Source organism: Rhizoctonia solani, chromosome 4 (assembly GCF_016906535.1).
Source record: "Rhizoctonia solani chromosome 4, complete sequence".
NCBI lineage: Eukaryota > Fungi > Basidiomycota > Agaricomycetes > Cantharellales > Ceratobasidiaceae > Rhizoctonia > Rhizoctonia solani.
In genome coordinates this window covers 3,428,732-3,442,563 of record NC_057373.1, presented here as the reverse complement: position 1 = coordinate 3,442,563, position 13,832 = coordinate 3,428,732, and the positions used below count along the sequence as shown (strand labels likewise).

The window sequence follows — 13,832 nt, the reverse complement described above, 5'->3', positions numbered from 1 at the left end:
AGACAAGGTAAAATCAACTTGGGGTCTCCAAGCAATTTTCCTGCTGATTATATAGATAAGGGGGAAAGTAATTACATGGTCTGTGTGTGAGATAAAGAAGTGTCTGTGTGAAAAGAGAAGCGTGCTGCGGGCTGCGCAGAAGCGTGGATTTCTCCTAAGCGCCCTTGGCACAGCATCTTGGCGCGGCCTCTCAGCACAACAAGCGCCAAGATCACGTGATTGAAAAACAAGAGATATCAGGTCCGTAAAAAATACTAAAAATATTAGAAAAATCATGCAAGTCCAGTGGTATATGTTAGGGGATTGTAACACCCTTAGTCTTTTCCTGATTTGGGTCCAGACTCTTTGCCAATCTTGGCAGTTTCTTTGGCCTTCCCCTTTTCCTCAATTGGGGTGGCCTTCCAGCCCATGCGGCACTCTGCAAACTTGTGACCCATTTTCCCGCACTTGATACAGGCGCCTGCGGCGTGGCGGCAATTCTGTTCTTCCTCCAACACAAAGTTGGGGTCGTCAGAGAGCTTCTTTGAACCGGAAGTAACTTGGCCGGTACTTGTCCCCCTTGCGGGGTTGGATGGTTTGCTAGACTTATTGTCCCTTGGTGGGTGGCTAGCACGTTCTTTGCGGAGAGCATTGTTGGTGACAAGTGCTGCGTTTTGCAGCTCAAGAAGGGTGCGGGGTTGGTGTTTGCAGGTTGCTATTTGGCGGCTGACCTCCCAGTGGAGGCCGTGGGCAAACTGGCCCTGGAGGGCTGCGTTGTTCCAGTCCAGTTCCATTGCTAAGGTTCTGAACTTTGTGATGTAGTCTGCGCATGTGCCGGACTGGGTAAGTGTTGTGATCTTCCGCTTGGCAGCCCTTGTGGCGTCAGGGTTGCCAAATGCTGCCAAGAACTCCAGTTTAAATCCCTTGACCGTTTGGATGATGGCCCGGTGTGATCCAAGCTGGTCAAGGTGTGGATGGGCCCAGGCCCCAGCGGAATCCTTCATGTTCATCAGGAGGAAGGATAACACCTCCTGATTGGTAGGAAACATCTGCAAGTTGAGGTGGGTCCAGGCCAGCATCCTAGTTAGCCACTTTTTTGCCTTGCTCCCTATTTTGCCTGTGTAGGCATTGGGATGGTCAACCTTGACCAGAGCGGGATAGGCAGCGATTGGAGCCAGAGGTAGAGGGGCAGCTGTCCCAATTGGGGATTGGAGATGCGGAGATGGAGGGGGAGATGGGACTTGCAGGGGAGTGGCTCTTCTTGGGGTTGGCTGGGTGAGGCCGGGGGGAGCCCTGGATGGTTCTGTCCAGAAGGGGACCCCACTAACCAATCCAATAGGCTTGGCTTTGGGTAGGGGGTGTGGCGTTTCTTCCACAGCCTTGGGTTGGGGTCCTTCAGGTGTACATGGTCTATGGAGTTGAATGGACTTAAGCCCATCCTTGACAACATCAATGGCTTGGGAGATGTTTTCAACATTTGTCCAGGTCTCAACCCCTGCTTCCTTGATCTCAGCAATTTCCCATTCAAGGCGCTTGACGTGGCCAAGGAGGCCAAGGAGGAGTCATGTGACTTGTTTGAGGGATACTTTGCCGTATTCAACAGAGGCGGTTGGCGGAAGTGTGGGTTCCAAGTATCCCTGATTGAACAGGGATTGGGCTCAAGAGGCTGTCCTGGAGCGGGTAGCCATGGTTGGTTATGGGTAGGAGCGGCCAGCGTGTGAAGAGGCCCGCAAAGAAGAGCGCGTGGGAGTACGCAAGGTAATGATGGGCAAGTGGGAGTGATGGGGGCTATGTAGCCAAGGATGCCTATATCAGGACTTATGGGGTGCTTTATTGCTTGGGCGCTAAGAGTCTGCGTCAACCGCCTAGCATTGGACAGTCCCTACAACTAATCAACAGCCATGAGCGGGCATGATGTAGAGTGGGCTTTCTGCAAGCAGGTGGATCTGCTGATTGACTCCGCTGGCAAATGGTGCAGTGACCGGTGGTAAGCAGGCAATAGGGATAGCCTGCCTTATAGCAATTTGCTACTACGTGGGACCAACAGCTCTTTGATTATTCCAGCTGAAAGGGGAGTCCAATCACGTGTTTTTGCTTGTGCTAGTACAGGTATCCTTCTTGGGGGTTGAGACTTAGTAGGGGTGGATGCAGAACAGTTTGCAACCAACGTAAGGTCAATTACCTAGTGTCCTAGACGTCCTTAAGGGCCGTCCAGGTAGCGGGCGCTTGTGGCTGTATAGGACTAAGTAAACCGCGTAAGGCGGTGGGGGTGCTACCTACAACAACTAACTATCCAAGTACAATGACCAGGGACCTAGTGGCGATGGCAAGCTATGTATCTACAATGAGAGAGTTGCTTAAGGCACCAAGTACAAGTGGAGGTATCTAAGTAGTTACTGGCCTAAGGCCTTGTACAATTGGGGGATGCAACAAGAGGTAATCAACCTGGGTGTTACCATGGTTGGTGTGCCTCCTTATATATTCTAAGTAGCTACTAATTACAAATACAATACATCAAATATGTAATCCAATAAGAACCCCGCTCTGCAGTCGGCCTTACTCATGCATACGTGTTACTGACATGTCATGATGATGTCATAGGTGGAGGTGGCTATGTATGATGAGTAAGCACAAAGGGGGACGTGGCTTGGCGCTTAGCGTATGATATAAGCGCCAAAGTCACGTGATCAAAAATGTAGTCCATTTGCCTTTGTTTAAATTCGAGAAAATGGGAATAAATTCCCTGGTATTGATTGTGTCTACAACAGTATCCTACCTTTGGGACTGTTTACTCCAAGGATGAAACACTTATCCTTGGGACATCTAAGGACCCACACAGGTAAATACTGCCTTGGGGCAAACATTGCCTTGGGGCAAATATTAGGAACTGTTATCCGTTTACTATGTACCAAAGTATTGGCTCCCTCAAGTGTTTCAGTTGCCACATGTACCTCCTGTACCCCCTCTTGGTATCAATCATGTATATACTTGTTTGTGCGCCTTCTCAGGGTATAAAAGGACCCTGTGAAGACGCTTCTAATGAATCCTACTTTTACTCTTATATATTGACATATACACACAAGCCTTTAACAGCTTATCTGTGCATTTACTTTAGTGATTGACTCACTGTAAATAGCATAGGAGGTTATTTGGCACACTAAGACCATAGGCCAGTCCCAACAGACACAGGGTAACCTATTAGTGTACTTACTGCAACCCTGTGCCCCTTGACTGTGACAGTTGTTGAGTTCAACATTGAGTATAGTGCAACAATACTGTAAGGATTGTTGTGATTGAGTGATAGTGTTTCAATCCACCATACTCCCTATATTGTAGATAGTTTTATCTATAATATCTCATAAATCCTAGATATATTTTAGGTTAACCCCATAAGTCTTAAGTCTTACTTAAGCATATATAAGTCCTATACTTATTAGGCAAATCCTATAAATCCTGTACATTAGTCAGGTAACCTTCTTACTTAAGGTACTATCCAGAGACCTTAAGTATACATACCCTTAGTCACTTAGGCTTAAGTAACATTAACCTAAGGTACTATACATAACCAACCACCTGCACTTCATAGTTGCTAGACTATTTGTTAGGAGTTGTTTATTCCTGATACAACCTAGCTGTTGTAGACACACTCAATACCAGGGAATTTATTCCCATTTTTGCAATTTTAAATGAAGGCAATTGGTGGACATTTTCAATCACGTGACCTTGGCGCTTATATCATACACTAAGCGCCAAGCCACGTCCCCCTTTGCGCTTAATCAGCATATGTAGCCACCTCCACCTATGACATCATCATAACACGTCAGTGACACGTATGCATGAGTAAGGCCAACTGCAGAGCGGGGTTCTTATTGGATTAGGTATTGGATATTATATATTTGTAATTAGTCAATCTGTAGAATATATAAGGAGGCCAACCAACCATGGTAACACCCAGGTCGATTACCTCTTGTTGCATCACCCCACTGTACAAGGGCCCCAGGTCCAGTAACCACTTAGTTAGAAGTAGCCCACACCGCCTTAAGCGGCCTTCCCATTGTACTTAGTTAGCTTGCCATTGCCCTTACAGGCTTGGTTGCCATAGTATAGTTGGTTGTTGTTGTAGGTAGCTTACTTGTTGCCCTAAGCAACTCCTACTTAGTTCCATATGGCTGTAAGTGCCTGCCTCCTTGATGCCCCTTAAGGACGTCTAGGACACTAGCATCATATTGTGCATATATTCTGCGCATATATTCTGATACTTAATACTAGTTACTGGCTATTCCCATATACATTTTGTATATAGTAATTCTTTCTTACTCCTGTATTTACACAACTCTTAACAGATGGCATGTGGGTTGGCACTTATGGCTGCAGAGTACAAACAATAAGTTGCTTAAGGCAACAAGGGGACTATCTATGTCATAACCTATATCTGGAAAGGTTATTACCATATATATCAACTGTCAAAGATATATATAGTATATGTGATGCACAGTGATATATGAATAATATATATTGCTGGGGGATGTTGCACTCCCCCTGCCCCCCTAGCTGTAGGCCAATGTTAAGGGAGCCTGCAGGCAAGGTCTGAATAATATATTATGATAGAAGAGATTATGTCATCCCCCCCCACCTCAAATCCGTAGTAGTTTAGTATAGTATTTGATAATGGACTGGAGGGGGGGAGGTCATGTGACCCTGGTGGACTGTCAGTCTCTAAGTCATGAGCGCTTAGAGTAATGACAGTTCTGACTGCATATATGTGAGTATATGCGGCCTTCTAAAGACTGTGGAATATCCTATCAGTAGGTGGCTTGGTCAGGAGACATGCCAGCAAAGGCATGGGTCATGACAGTATAAGTGCCAAAGTCATGTGATTGAAAAAGTTGTCCATTTGACTTTGTTTAAAATTGAGAAAATTGGAATAATTGTCCTTGGTATATGTGTGTCTACAACAGGAGTGACCCCAGAGTATTCCATTGGGGAAAGAGTATGGCTAGATGCAAAAAACATGGAAATCTGGTCCAACTCCAACAAACTGGATCCAAAACACCTAGGACCCTTTGAGATAACAGAGAAGATTTCCAGCCACGCTTACTGGCTCAAACTTCCAGAAACTCTGAAAATCCACAATGTATTCTGTGTAGGACTGCTGTCAAAGTTACACAAGTCACCTAGTAAGCCCCTTCCAGATAGACCTCCCCCTGAAACAATAGAGGGAGAAGAAGAATACAAGGTAGAGCAAATCATTGACTCCAAGAGACAACAGGGTAAATGGTTTTATCTTATAAAATGGAAGGGTTATGGTACAGAAGACAACTCCTGGGAACCAGAGGAGCTCCTGGAACATAGCCAGGATGAGATCAAGCGCTTCAGCCAAGCAAGACTCAGAAAGGCTTGTGACACTGCCAAGAGCCTTTAAGGGGGGGGCAATGTTACACTCCCTTAACATATACCACTGGAATTACCTGAATTTTCTGATATTTTTACTATTTTTTCCAAACTCATTATATTATATTTTTCAATCATGTGATCTTGGCGCTTATTATGCCAAGATGCCATGCCAAGATGCTGTGCCAAGGGCGCCTAGGAGAAATCCATGCTTCTGCGCAGCCTGCAGCATACTTCTGTTCCCACATGTACACTTCTCTTCTCATGCACACAGACCACCTTGTAGATAGTCCTCTTAGTATATATACAGCAGGATAATTGCTTGGAGACCCCAAGTTGATTTTACCTTGTCTCACAATCACAGGACAGGTTATTGGAAGCCAGCTAAGTAGCCAGCCGCCAGTAGTTCCCACACTCACCCCTTACCTTTACCTACCACACCTCCAGGCCTCCAGCCCCCTTGCATTATCAGTAGATAGTTAGTAGTTGCCATAAGCAACTTAGGATACATTAGTATATCCTAGATAGTTAGTTAGATAGGCATTGTCTGTAGTAGTATGGCCATAAGCACCCTCCCACTAGCAAGTACCCAACCTTACAGTTGGTGTACAACACATGACCAAGAACACAGCTAATTCCAGACTGTGGTTTGTCCTACCTGTGGACTATATGTTGAAGAATCAGTATCATGGTCCATAGTATATAATCCTTACAAATGTATTTACTGATGTTTGGATGTATACTTCCTATAAAAGTTCTGTTATTGGCTCTCAAGTACCTCAGTTCATGTTGTAGACACACATGATACCAAGGAATTTATTCCTATTTTCTTGGATTTAAACAAAGATAAATGGATGACAATTTCAATCACGTGACTTTGGCGCTTATATCATATGCTAAGCGCCAAGCCATGCCCCATCTGCGCTTATTCAGCACAACGTAGCCACCTCCACCTAAGACGTCATCATGACACATCAGTGACACGTATGCATGAGTAAGGCTGACTGCAGAGCAGGATTCTTATTGGTTATGATATTGCATTTTGTGTATTTGTAATTAGTTTCCCCCTGTAATATATAAGGAGGCCAACCAACCATGGTAACACCCAGGTTGATTACCTCTTGTTGCACTCCACTTGTTGTACAAGGGCCATACAGCCTGGTAATACTTAGTTAGCTACTTAGATAGTCCACACCACCTTAAGCAGCTTTGTCATTACACTTAGATAGCTTGTCACCGCCTTAAGTGGTCTTGTTGTTGTAGGATAGCTGCTTGCCGCCGTAGATAGGTTTGTTGTTGCCTTAAGCGACTTTCTCATTTGTACACCGCGGCCACAAGCGCCATCCCCCTCAACGCCCTAACAGACGTCTAGGACACTAGGTAATCAACCTTACGTTGGTTGCAAACCGTTCTGCACCTACCCCCACTAAGTTTCAACCACCAAGAAGGTTACCTGTACTAGCACAAGCAAAATCACGTGATTGGACTCCCCTTTCAGCTGGAATAATCAAAGAGCTGTTGGTCCCACGTAGTAGCAAATTGCTATAAGGCAGGCTAACCCTATTGCCTGCATACCACACGGTTGCTGCACCTTCTGCTAGCAAACCCAGACAGCAGATACACCTGCTTGCAGAAACAAGGTTCTACATCACGCCCGTCCATGGCAGTGATTAGTTACACTCACTGTCCAACGCTAGGTTGTTTGACGCAGGGTTTTAGCGTTTAACGCAGTGAAGCGCTCATAAGTCCTGACAAAGGCACACACTAGTCCCCCCCCCTCCCACCATTACATCCCGCACTCCTACTTGCTCGTCCTTGCAGGCATCCTCTCACGCTGGCTGCTCCTACCCTGCACCTACTATGGCAACCCGTTCCCAGACATCCTCTCAAGCCCAGTCCCCTTTTGATCCAAGAGACCTGGGACCCCAACTTCCAGCAACCACTGCCGTCAAACTTGGGGAAGTGTTGTACACCACTATAAGGTGGGTACTTGCTAATGGGGGCGGGCGCTTAAGGCCATACTACTACACTGGCTTATGTAAGTCAACTATCTAAGGCTATACTAATAGTGTGTAAGGCGCTCTACTTCTAACTACTGTTGACAATGGGGCCTGAGGCCTGGGAGGTGTGATGTTACAATCCCCTAACATATACCACTAGATTCCTACGATTTTTCTGATATTTTTAGTATTTTTTACGGACCTGATATCTTTCGTTTTTCGATCACGTGATCTTGGCGCCTATCATACCAAGATGCTGCGCCAAGATGCCATGCCAAGGGCGCTTAGGAATAATCCACGCTTCTGCGCAGCCTGCAGCACGCTTCTCTTTTCACATGTAGGCTTCTATTCACACACGCACAGACCACATGTAGTTAGCAGTTTTGTCTATATATACAGCAGGAAAATTGCTTGGAGATCCCAAGTCGATTTTACCTTGTCTCATATTCATTGAGGAGGACCCAGCCAGTTAAGTAACCGGCCCCCAGAAGTTCAGCTGACGTTACCCCCTACCTTCACCTACCACACCTCCCAGGCCTCCGGCCCCTTTGTCAGCAGTAGATAGCATTAGAGCGCCTTAAGCGCTAGTAGTATAGCCTTAGATAAGTTAGATACATACGTGTGCTTGTAGTAGTACGGCCTTAAGCGCCCGCCTTTGCTAGCGAGTACCCACATTACAGTGGTGTACGACATTGTAAAATCGACTTTTGTAGGCTTGATTGACAACAAGAAGCGCCCCTGTACTAGCACGAGGGAAAATATCTGAACGGACTCCCCTTTCGACTAGAATAATCAAAAAGTTGTCGGTCCCAGATAGTACCAAATTGCTATAAGGCAGACGGTGTCTAATCGCCCGCATACCACGTGTTTTGCCGGAACACAGCAGATAGCGACCCTAGACAGCTGATTCACCCGCTTGCTAAAAACCCGCTCATATCACAATTGCCAGATCTGTTGATTTGTTGTAGGGATAGTTCAACGCTAGGTGTCTGATGCAAGGGTTTAGCGTTCACACTCTGCACAAAAAACCGCCCATAAGTCCTGATATAGGCAACTTCACCCCCACGCCGTCTCAATCATTCCATCCACACGCTCTGGCGTCCCCCATCCCTATTCCCGTCCTACCAGCCGCTCCAGCCGCCGCTCTGTTCCATCCCATTCCCAACCACCCACTTGCAGCCCATCTCCCACTCCGCAAGACCTGCCAGGAATGGAACTGGAGCCGACCCTTAGCGCTCTCCTCGAGGCTATCACAGCCCTCACCACTCAAGTTGGGTCCCTCCAGGACCAAGTCAAGTCTCAAGGCAAGCAAATCTCCCAGCTTACCGCCATATGCAAGGAGACCAACAACCTCGTTGGAGACAAGGATCAGGGCGGAGCCCAAAACAAGCCTGGCCCATCGACTGGGCCTGTTACCCCCCCTACCCACTCAGGAGGGGAAACCCACACTCCAGGCACGGTTAGGCCTGGACTCAAGGCCCCGTTCCGGCCCTCTAGAGGCACGGGCTTCAACTCTGAGGATGAAGAAGAACCAAGGGCCCCCAAAAAGGAGCCTCAAGGAACGCCTAAACGGCACCTTGGGTCCCTTACCCCCTTTGACGCCGGGTCCAGCATAAAAAGGCCCAAGATGGACCTCCCAGACCCCTATAAGGGAGATACAAGGGGACGTAAGGCCACCCAATGGCTTGACCGCATGATGCTCTGGGTTGCCCTCCACAGGGACCAATTCGATGAGGAGGAACAGATGGTTGTATGGATCCTCTATCATATGACCAATAAAGCCGCCGATTGGGCCCTCCCCATCATCGGAAACATCATCAAGGGCAAGGGAAACCCCCCCACCACCATCCAGGCCCTTACGGGCAAATTCAAAGAAGCCTTCGCTGATCCAGACGCGAAGAGGGCGGCCGCCAGGAAAATTGCCGCGTTGACTCAGACCACCACCACATCTGAGTACGTCACAGAATTCCGCAACCTCATGGCGGAGCTTGACTGGAACACTGAGGCCTACATTGCCCAGTTCACGCAAGGCCTTCACTGGAAGGTCAAGGAACTCCTATCCACCAAGGATCACGTCCCTGATGATGACCTCGAGGCCATATTTGCCGCCTTGGTCAAAATTGACAACATTCGTTGGGAGAACAAGGAGAACCAACCCAAGAAGCTTCCTGCCAAGTCCCCGGTCACCGCGACCACCTCCACTTCCACCACCACCACTAGGGTCCGCTTATCCGAGGACCCCAACTACGTCACACCAGAGGAACAAGACCGCCGCCGCGCAGCAGGGCTATGCGTTAAATGCGGGCAAAAAGGGCATGGAATCAAACAGTGCCCCAACGGCTGGAAAGCCACGATCAAGGAGGTTGTCAAGGTGGCAGAAGAAGAGGGTTTGGGAAAAGATTGAAGTCAAGGACTGCTGCCAAGCCCCTGACTAACAAGGACAATATAGATAGATTCAAATTTGTAAATCTAGGACTGGATTCTAATAAAAAACCACTGCTCTTCATCGATCTATATGTCCAGAACTTCCCAGCAGAACCTTTGAAAACCCTGATAGACTCAGGAGCCACGTCGAACTTCATTTCCCCCTTGATTGTGGAAAAATACAAAATCCCAAAAACCCAACTCAAAAATCCACGAGTTGTGAGAATGTTAGATGGTACTATTTCCCAGACTGGTCGCATTTGGCACCAGGTTCAAATCGCGGTCTTGGCCAATGGCCATCCCCACACTATCCCTTTTCTTGTCTGTCCTATCAGCAATACCTTGGCAATCCTTGGCATGACTTGGCTCATAACTGAATCCCCTCTCATTGATTGGCATCAAGGACTTATCACATTCCCCAAACAGGTTCAAATTGCCTCTGAGGAAGAAGCAGACCCAGACCCTTTGGCGGAACTCCCCCCTCAGTACCACGAGTTTGCTAGAGTGTTTGGCAAAGAGGAGTTCAAAGTCCTCCCTCCACATAGGGAGTACAATATATCAATTGACCTCACTCCAGATGCCAAACTTACACCAGGTCCAATCTACGGCATGACCGATGCGGAGTCTAAAGCACTGAAGCAACATATTGATGAAGAACTAGCCATGGGCAAAATTCGCCCCAGTACTTCATCAGCAGGCGCCCCGGTGATGTTTGTAAAGAAGGCAGATGGTTCCCTACGACTGGTCGTGGACTACCAAAAGTTAAATGATGTCACCCAGAAAAATGTCTACCCGCTCCCTAGACAGGATGATCTGATGGCCAAGCTCAGGAACGCAAAACTGTTTACCAAACTAGATCTTCGTTGGGGTTATAATAACGTCAGGATTAAGGAAGGAGATGAGTGGAAGACGGCCTTCAGGACCAAGTATGGACTATTCAAGTACCTGGTCATGCCCTTTGGTCTCACCAACGCCCCGGCTGCCTTCCAACATTTCATGAATGACTTGTTCAGAGACCTCATTGACGTCACAGTGGTGATTTACTTGGATGACATCCTCATCTTTTCCGAAGACCCCAAGAAGCATCCAGAACACGTTAGGGAAGTCCTATTGAGACTAATGAAAAACCAGTTGTTCTGCAAGCTCTCTAAGTGTCACTTCCACGTCACCACAGTCAATTACCTTGGCATTGTCATATCCCCTGCAGGCTTCTCCATGGACCAGAAGAAAATCGAGGCTGTTACATCATGGCCCCAACCTAAAACAGTCAAGCAGGTCCAGGCCTTCCTAGGATTTGTGAACTACCTTTGCCAATTCATCCCCAACTTTAGTTCCGTGGCTCGCCCCCTCCACAATCTCACAAAAAAGGAAATCCCATGGTCTTGGGAGACCCAAGAGGAAGAAGCCTTTCAGGAATTAAAGTCCCTAGTCACCCGTTCCCCGGTCCTAATCCACTCAAACCCAGATCTCCCCTATTACCTAGAAACGGACGCATCAGGCGTAGCCATGGGTGCCATCCTGAGCCAACAAGGGGAAGATAACTGCCTTCATCCAATTGCTTACATGTCCAAGTCATTCTCAGGAGCAGAAGCCAATTATGACACCCACAATAAGGAACTCCTGGCGATAATTAAGGCATTGGAAGAATGGAGAATATTCCTGGAAGCCACAGACAAGCCAATCCAGGTCTTCACAGACCACAGGAACCTGGAATACTGGATGCAGGCCAGGACTTTCAACCAAAGACACGCCAGATGGCGCATATTCCTGAGCGATTTCAATTTCGAGATCCATTACCAACCAGGAAAGCAATCGGGGAAACCAGACGCCCTATCCAGGAGAGCAGACTATGTAGAAACCACCCAGGAACCAGAAGTTATGCTACCGGCTGAGGTCTTTGCCAACACATCAGAAGAGGAGCTAGAAATAGTCACGGAAATCCGCTCCAAACTTAGAGAGGATCCTTCCCTGGAACCCATTATCCAATTCCTCACTGAAGACGCGGACAATGCTCCCCCCTCAATTTGTAAGGCCTATAGAGATTATGATTGGGAAGAAGACCTCCTCTGGTACCAAGGAAAACTAGTTGTCCCAGACGCAGAAACCCTGAAGGAGCGCCTTCTGAAGGAATACCATGACTCACCGCTAGCGGGACACCCAGGGCAACAACAAACCTTAGAATTGCTCAGCAGGAACTACTGGTGGCCAGGAATGAAGTCGTCTGCAAAAGAATGGGTAGAATGTTGCCCGGTATGCCAAGCCAACCAAAGGGCCCACGCACCAGTCATTGCTCTTAAACCCTTGGAAGTTCCCCCGTTCCCATTCCACACCATCTTGTACGACTTCATCACTGGTTTTCCCAAGTCACAGGGCCACGACGCTATCTTAGTGGTAATTGATTCATTTTCCAAGTTTGGGCACTTCATCCCCACTTCCAAGAAAGTTACCGCCAAAGGCCTTGCAGACCTGTTCATCACCCATGTGTGGAAACTTCACGGATTACCGGTCAAAACAGTCTCAGACCGAGGGACAACGTTCACAGGAAAATTCCTAAGGGCACTGTATCAACGCCTAGGAGTCAAACCCGCCTTCTTGTCAGCGTATCACCCAGAATTGGATGGACAAACGGAAAGAGTGAACCAGTTCATTGAGTTCTATCTCAGGTCCTATGTTGCTGCAGATCACTCAGATTGGGCCACATGGCTGCCATTAGCGGAATACGCTTACAACAACGCTAAGCATACCGCTACAGGAAAAACCCCCTTTGAGCTGGTTTACGGAAGGAACCCAGTCATGAATCCATCTAACGTTCCTGCCAACGTCCCAGAAGCCAACCAAGTAGCCGACACCCTAGCACGAGAATGGCAAGAAGCGGAGTCATCACTCAGAATGACCAAGGAACGCATGGCAGGCACAAAAGGAGTGGTACCAGAATACTCTGTGGGCAAAAAAGTCTGGCTGGACGGAAAAAACGTGGAACTTAGAACAAACTCCAACAAGCTAGATCCCAAACGGCTAGGACCGTTCGAAGTCACTGAAAAAATCTCCAGTCACGCGTACCGCCTCAAGCTACCGGAAACTCTGAAAATTCATGACGTATTCTACGTAGGACTACTATCTAAAACACACAAGTCCCCAAGTCAGCCATTTCCGGACCGGCCCCCTCCTGAAACAATAGAAGGGGAAGAGGAGTACGAGGTTGAGCAAATTATTGACTCTAAGCAACAACAAGGAAAATGGTTTTATCTAATAAAATGGAAAGGGTATGGCCCGGAGGACAATTCCTGGGAACCAGAAGAACTATTGGAACATAGCCAGGAAGAGATCAAGCGATTCAACCAAGCTAGACTTAGAAAGGCTCGTGACGCCGCCAAGAGCCTTTAAGGGGGAGGCAATGTTACAATCCCCTAACATATACCACTAGATTCCTACGATTTTTCTGATATTTTTAGTATTTTTTACGGACCTGATATCTTTCGTTTTTCGATCACGTGATCTCGGCGCCTATCATACCAAGATGCCGCGCCGAGATGCCGTGCCAAGGGCGCTTAGGAATAATCCACGCTTCTGCGCAGCCCGCAGCACGCTTCTCTTTTCACATGTAGGCTTCTATTCACACACGCACAGACCACATGTAGTTAGCAGTTTTGTCTATATATACAGCAGGAAAATTGCTTGGAGATCCCAAGTCAATTTTACCTTGTCTCATATTCATTGAGGAGGACCCAGCCAGTTAAGTAACCAGCCCCCAGAAGTTCAGCTGACGTTACCCCCTACCTTCACCTACCACACCTCCCAGGCCTCCGGCCCCTTTGTCAGCAGTAGATAGCATTAGAGCGCCTTAAGCGCTAGTAGTATAGCCTTAGATAAGTTAGATACATACGTGTGCTTGTAGTAGTACGGCCTTAAGCGCCTGCCTTTGCTAGCAAGTACCCACATTACAGTGGTGTACGACATGTGATAGGTAAAGGGGTTGGTGAGCGTCTGAGAACTACTTAGGGGCCGGCTACTTAGCTGGCTGACTACCTTCTCTAATGA

The 13,832-nt window shown here is 47.6% G+C and overlaps 3 protein-coding genes across 3 annotated transcripts; 2 read left to right on the top strand and 1 right to left on the bottom strand.

Moving 5' to 3' along the window:
* Window positions 1-314: 314 nt before the first annotated feature.
* On the bottom strand, window positions 315-1,882 carry RhiXN_01155 (Retrotransposable element Tf2 protein; the record flags this gene model as incomplete). The annotated part of the gene is made up of 3 exons (XM_043320974.1): window positions 315-1,511; window positions 1,566-1,616; window positions 1,877-1,882. 3 exons carry the CDS (start codon window positions 1,880-1,882, stop codon window positions 315-317), a joined length of 1,254 nt encoding a protein of 417 aa, XP_043179986.1.
* Window positions 1,883-4,990: 3,108 nt separating this feature from the next.
* On the top strand, window positions 4,991-5,401 carry RhiXN_01154 (Transposon Tf2-7 polyprotein; the record flags this gene model as incomplete). The annotated part of the gene is made up of 1 exon (XM_043320973.1): window positions 4,991-5,401. One exon carries the CDS (start codon window positions 4,991-4,993, stop codon window positions 5,399-5,401), a length of 411 nt encoding a protein of 136 aa, XP_043179985.1.
* Window positions 5,402-7,230: 1,829 nt separating this feature from the next.
* RhiXN_01153 (Retrotransposable element Tf2 protein) lies at window positions 7,231-13,178 on the top strand (the record flags this gene model as incomplete). Its single annotated transcript, XM_043320972.1, has 3 exons — window positions 7,231-7,352; window positions 8,421-9,757; window positions 9,820-13,178. 3 exons carry the CDS (start codon window positions 7,231-7,233, stop codon window positions 13,176-13,178), a joined length of 4,818 nt encoding a protein of 1,605 aa, XP_043179984.1.
* Between the last annotated feature and the right edge of the window lie 654 nt (window positions 13,179-13,832).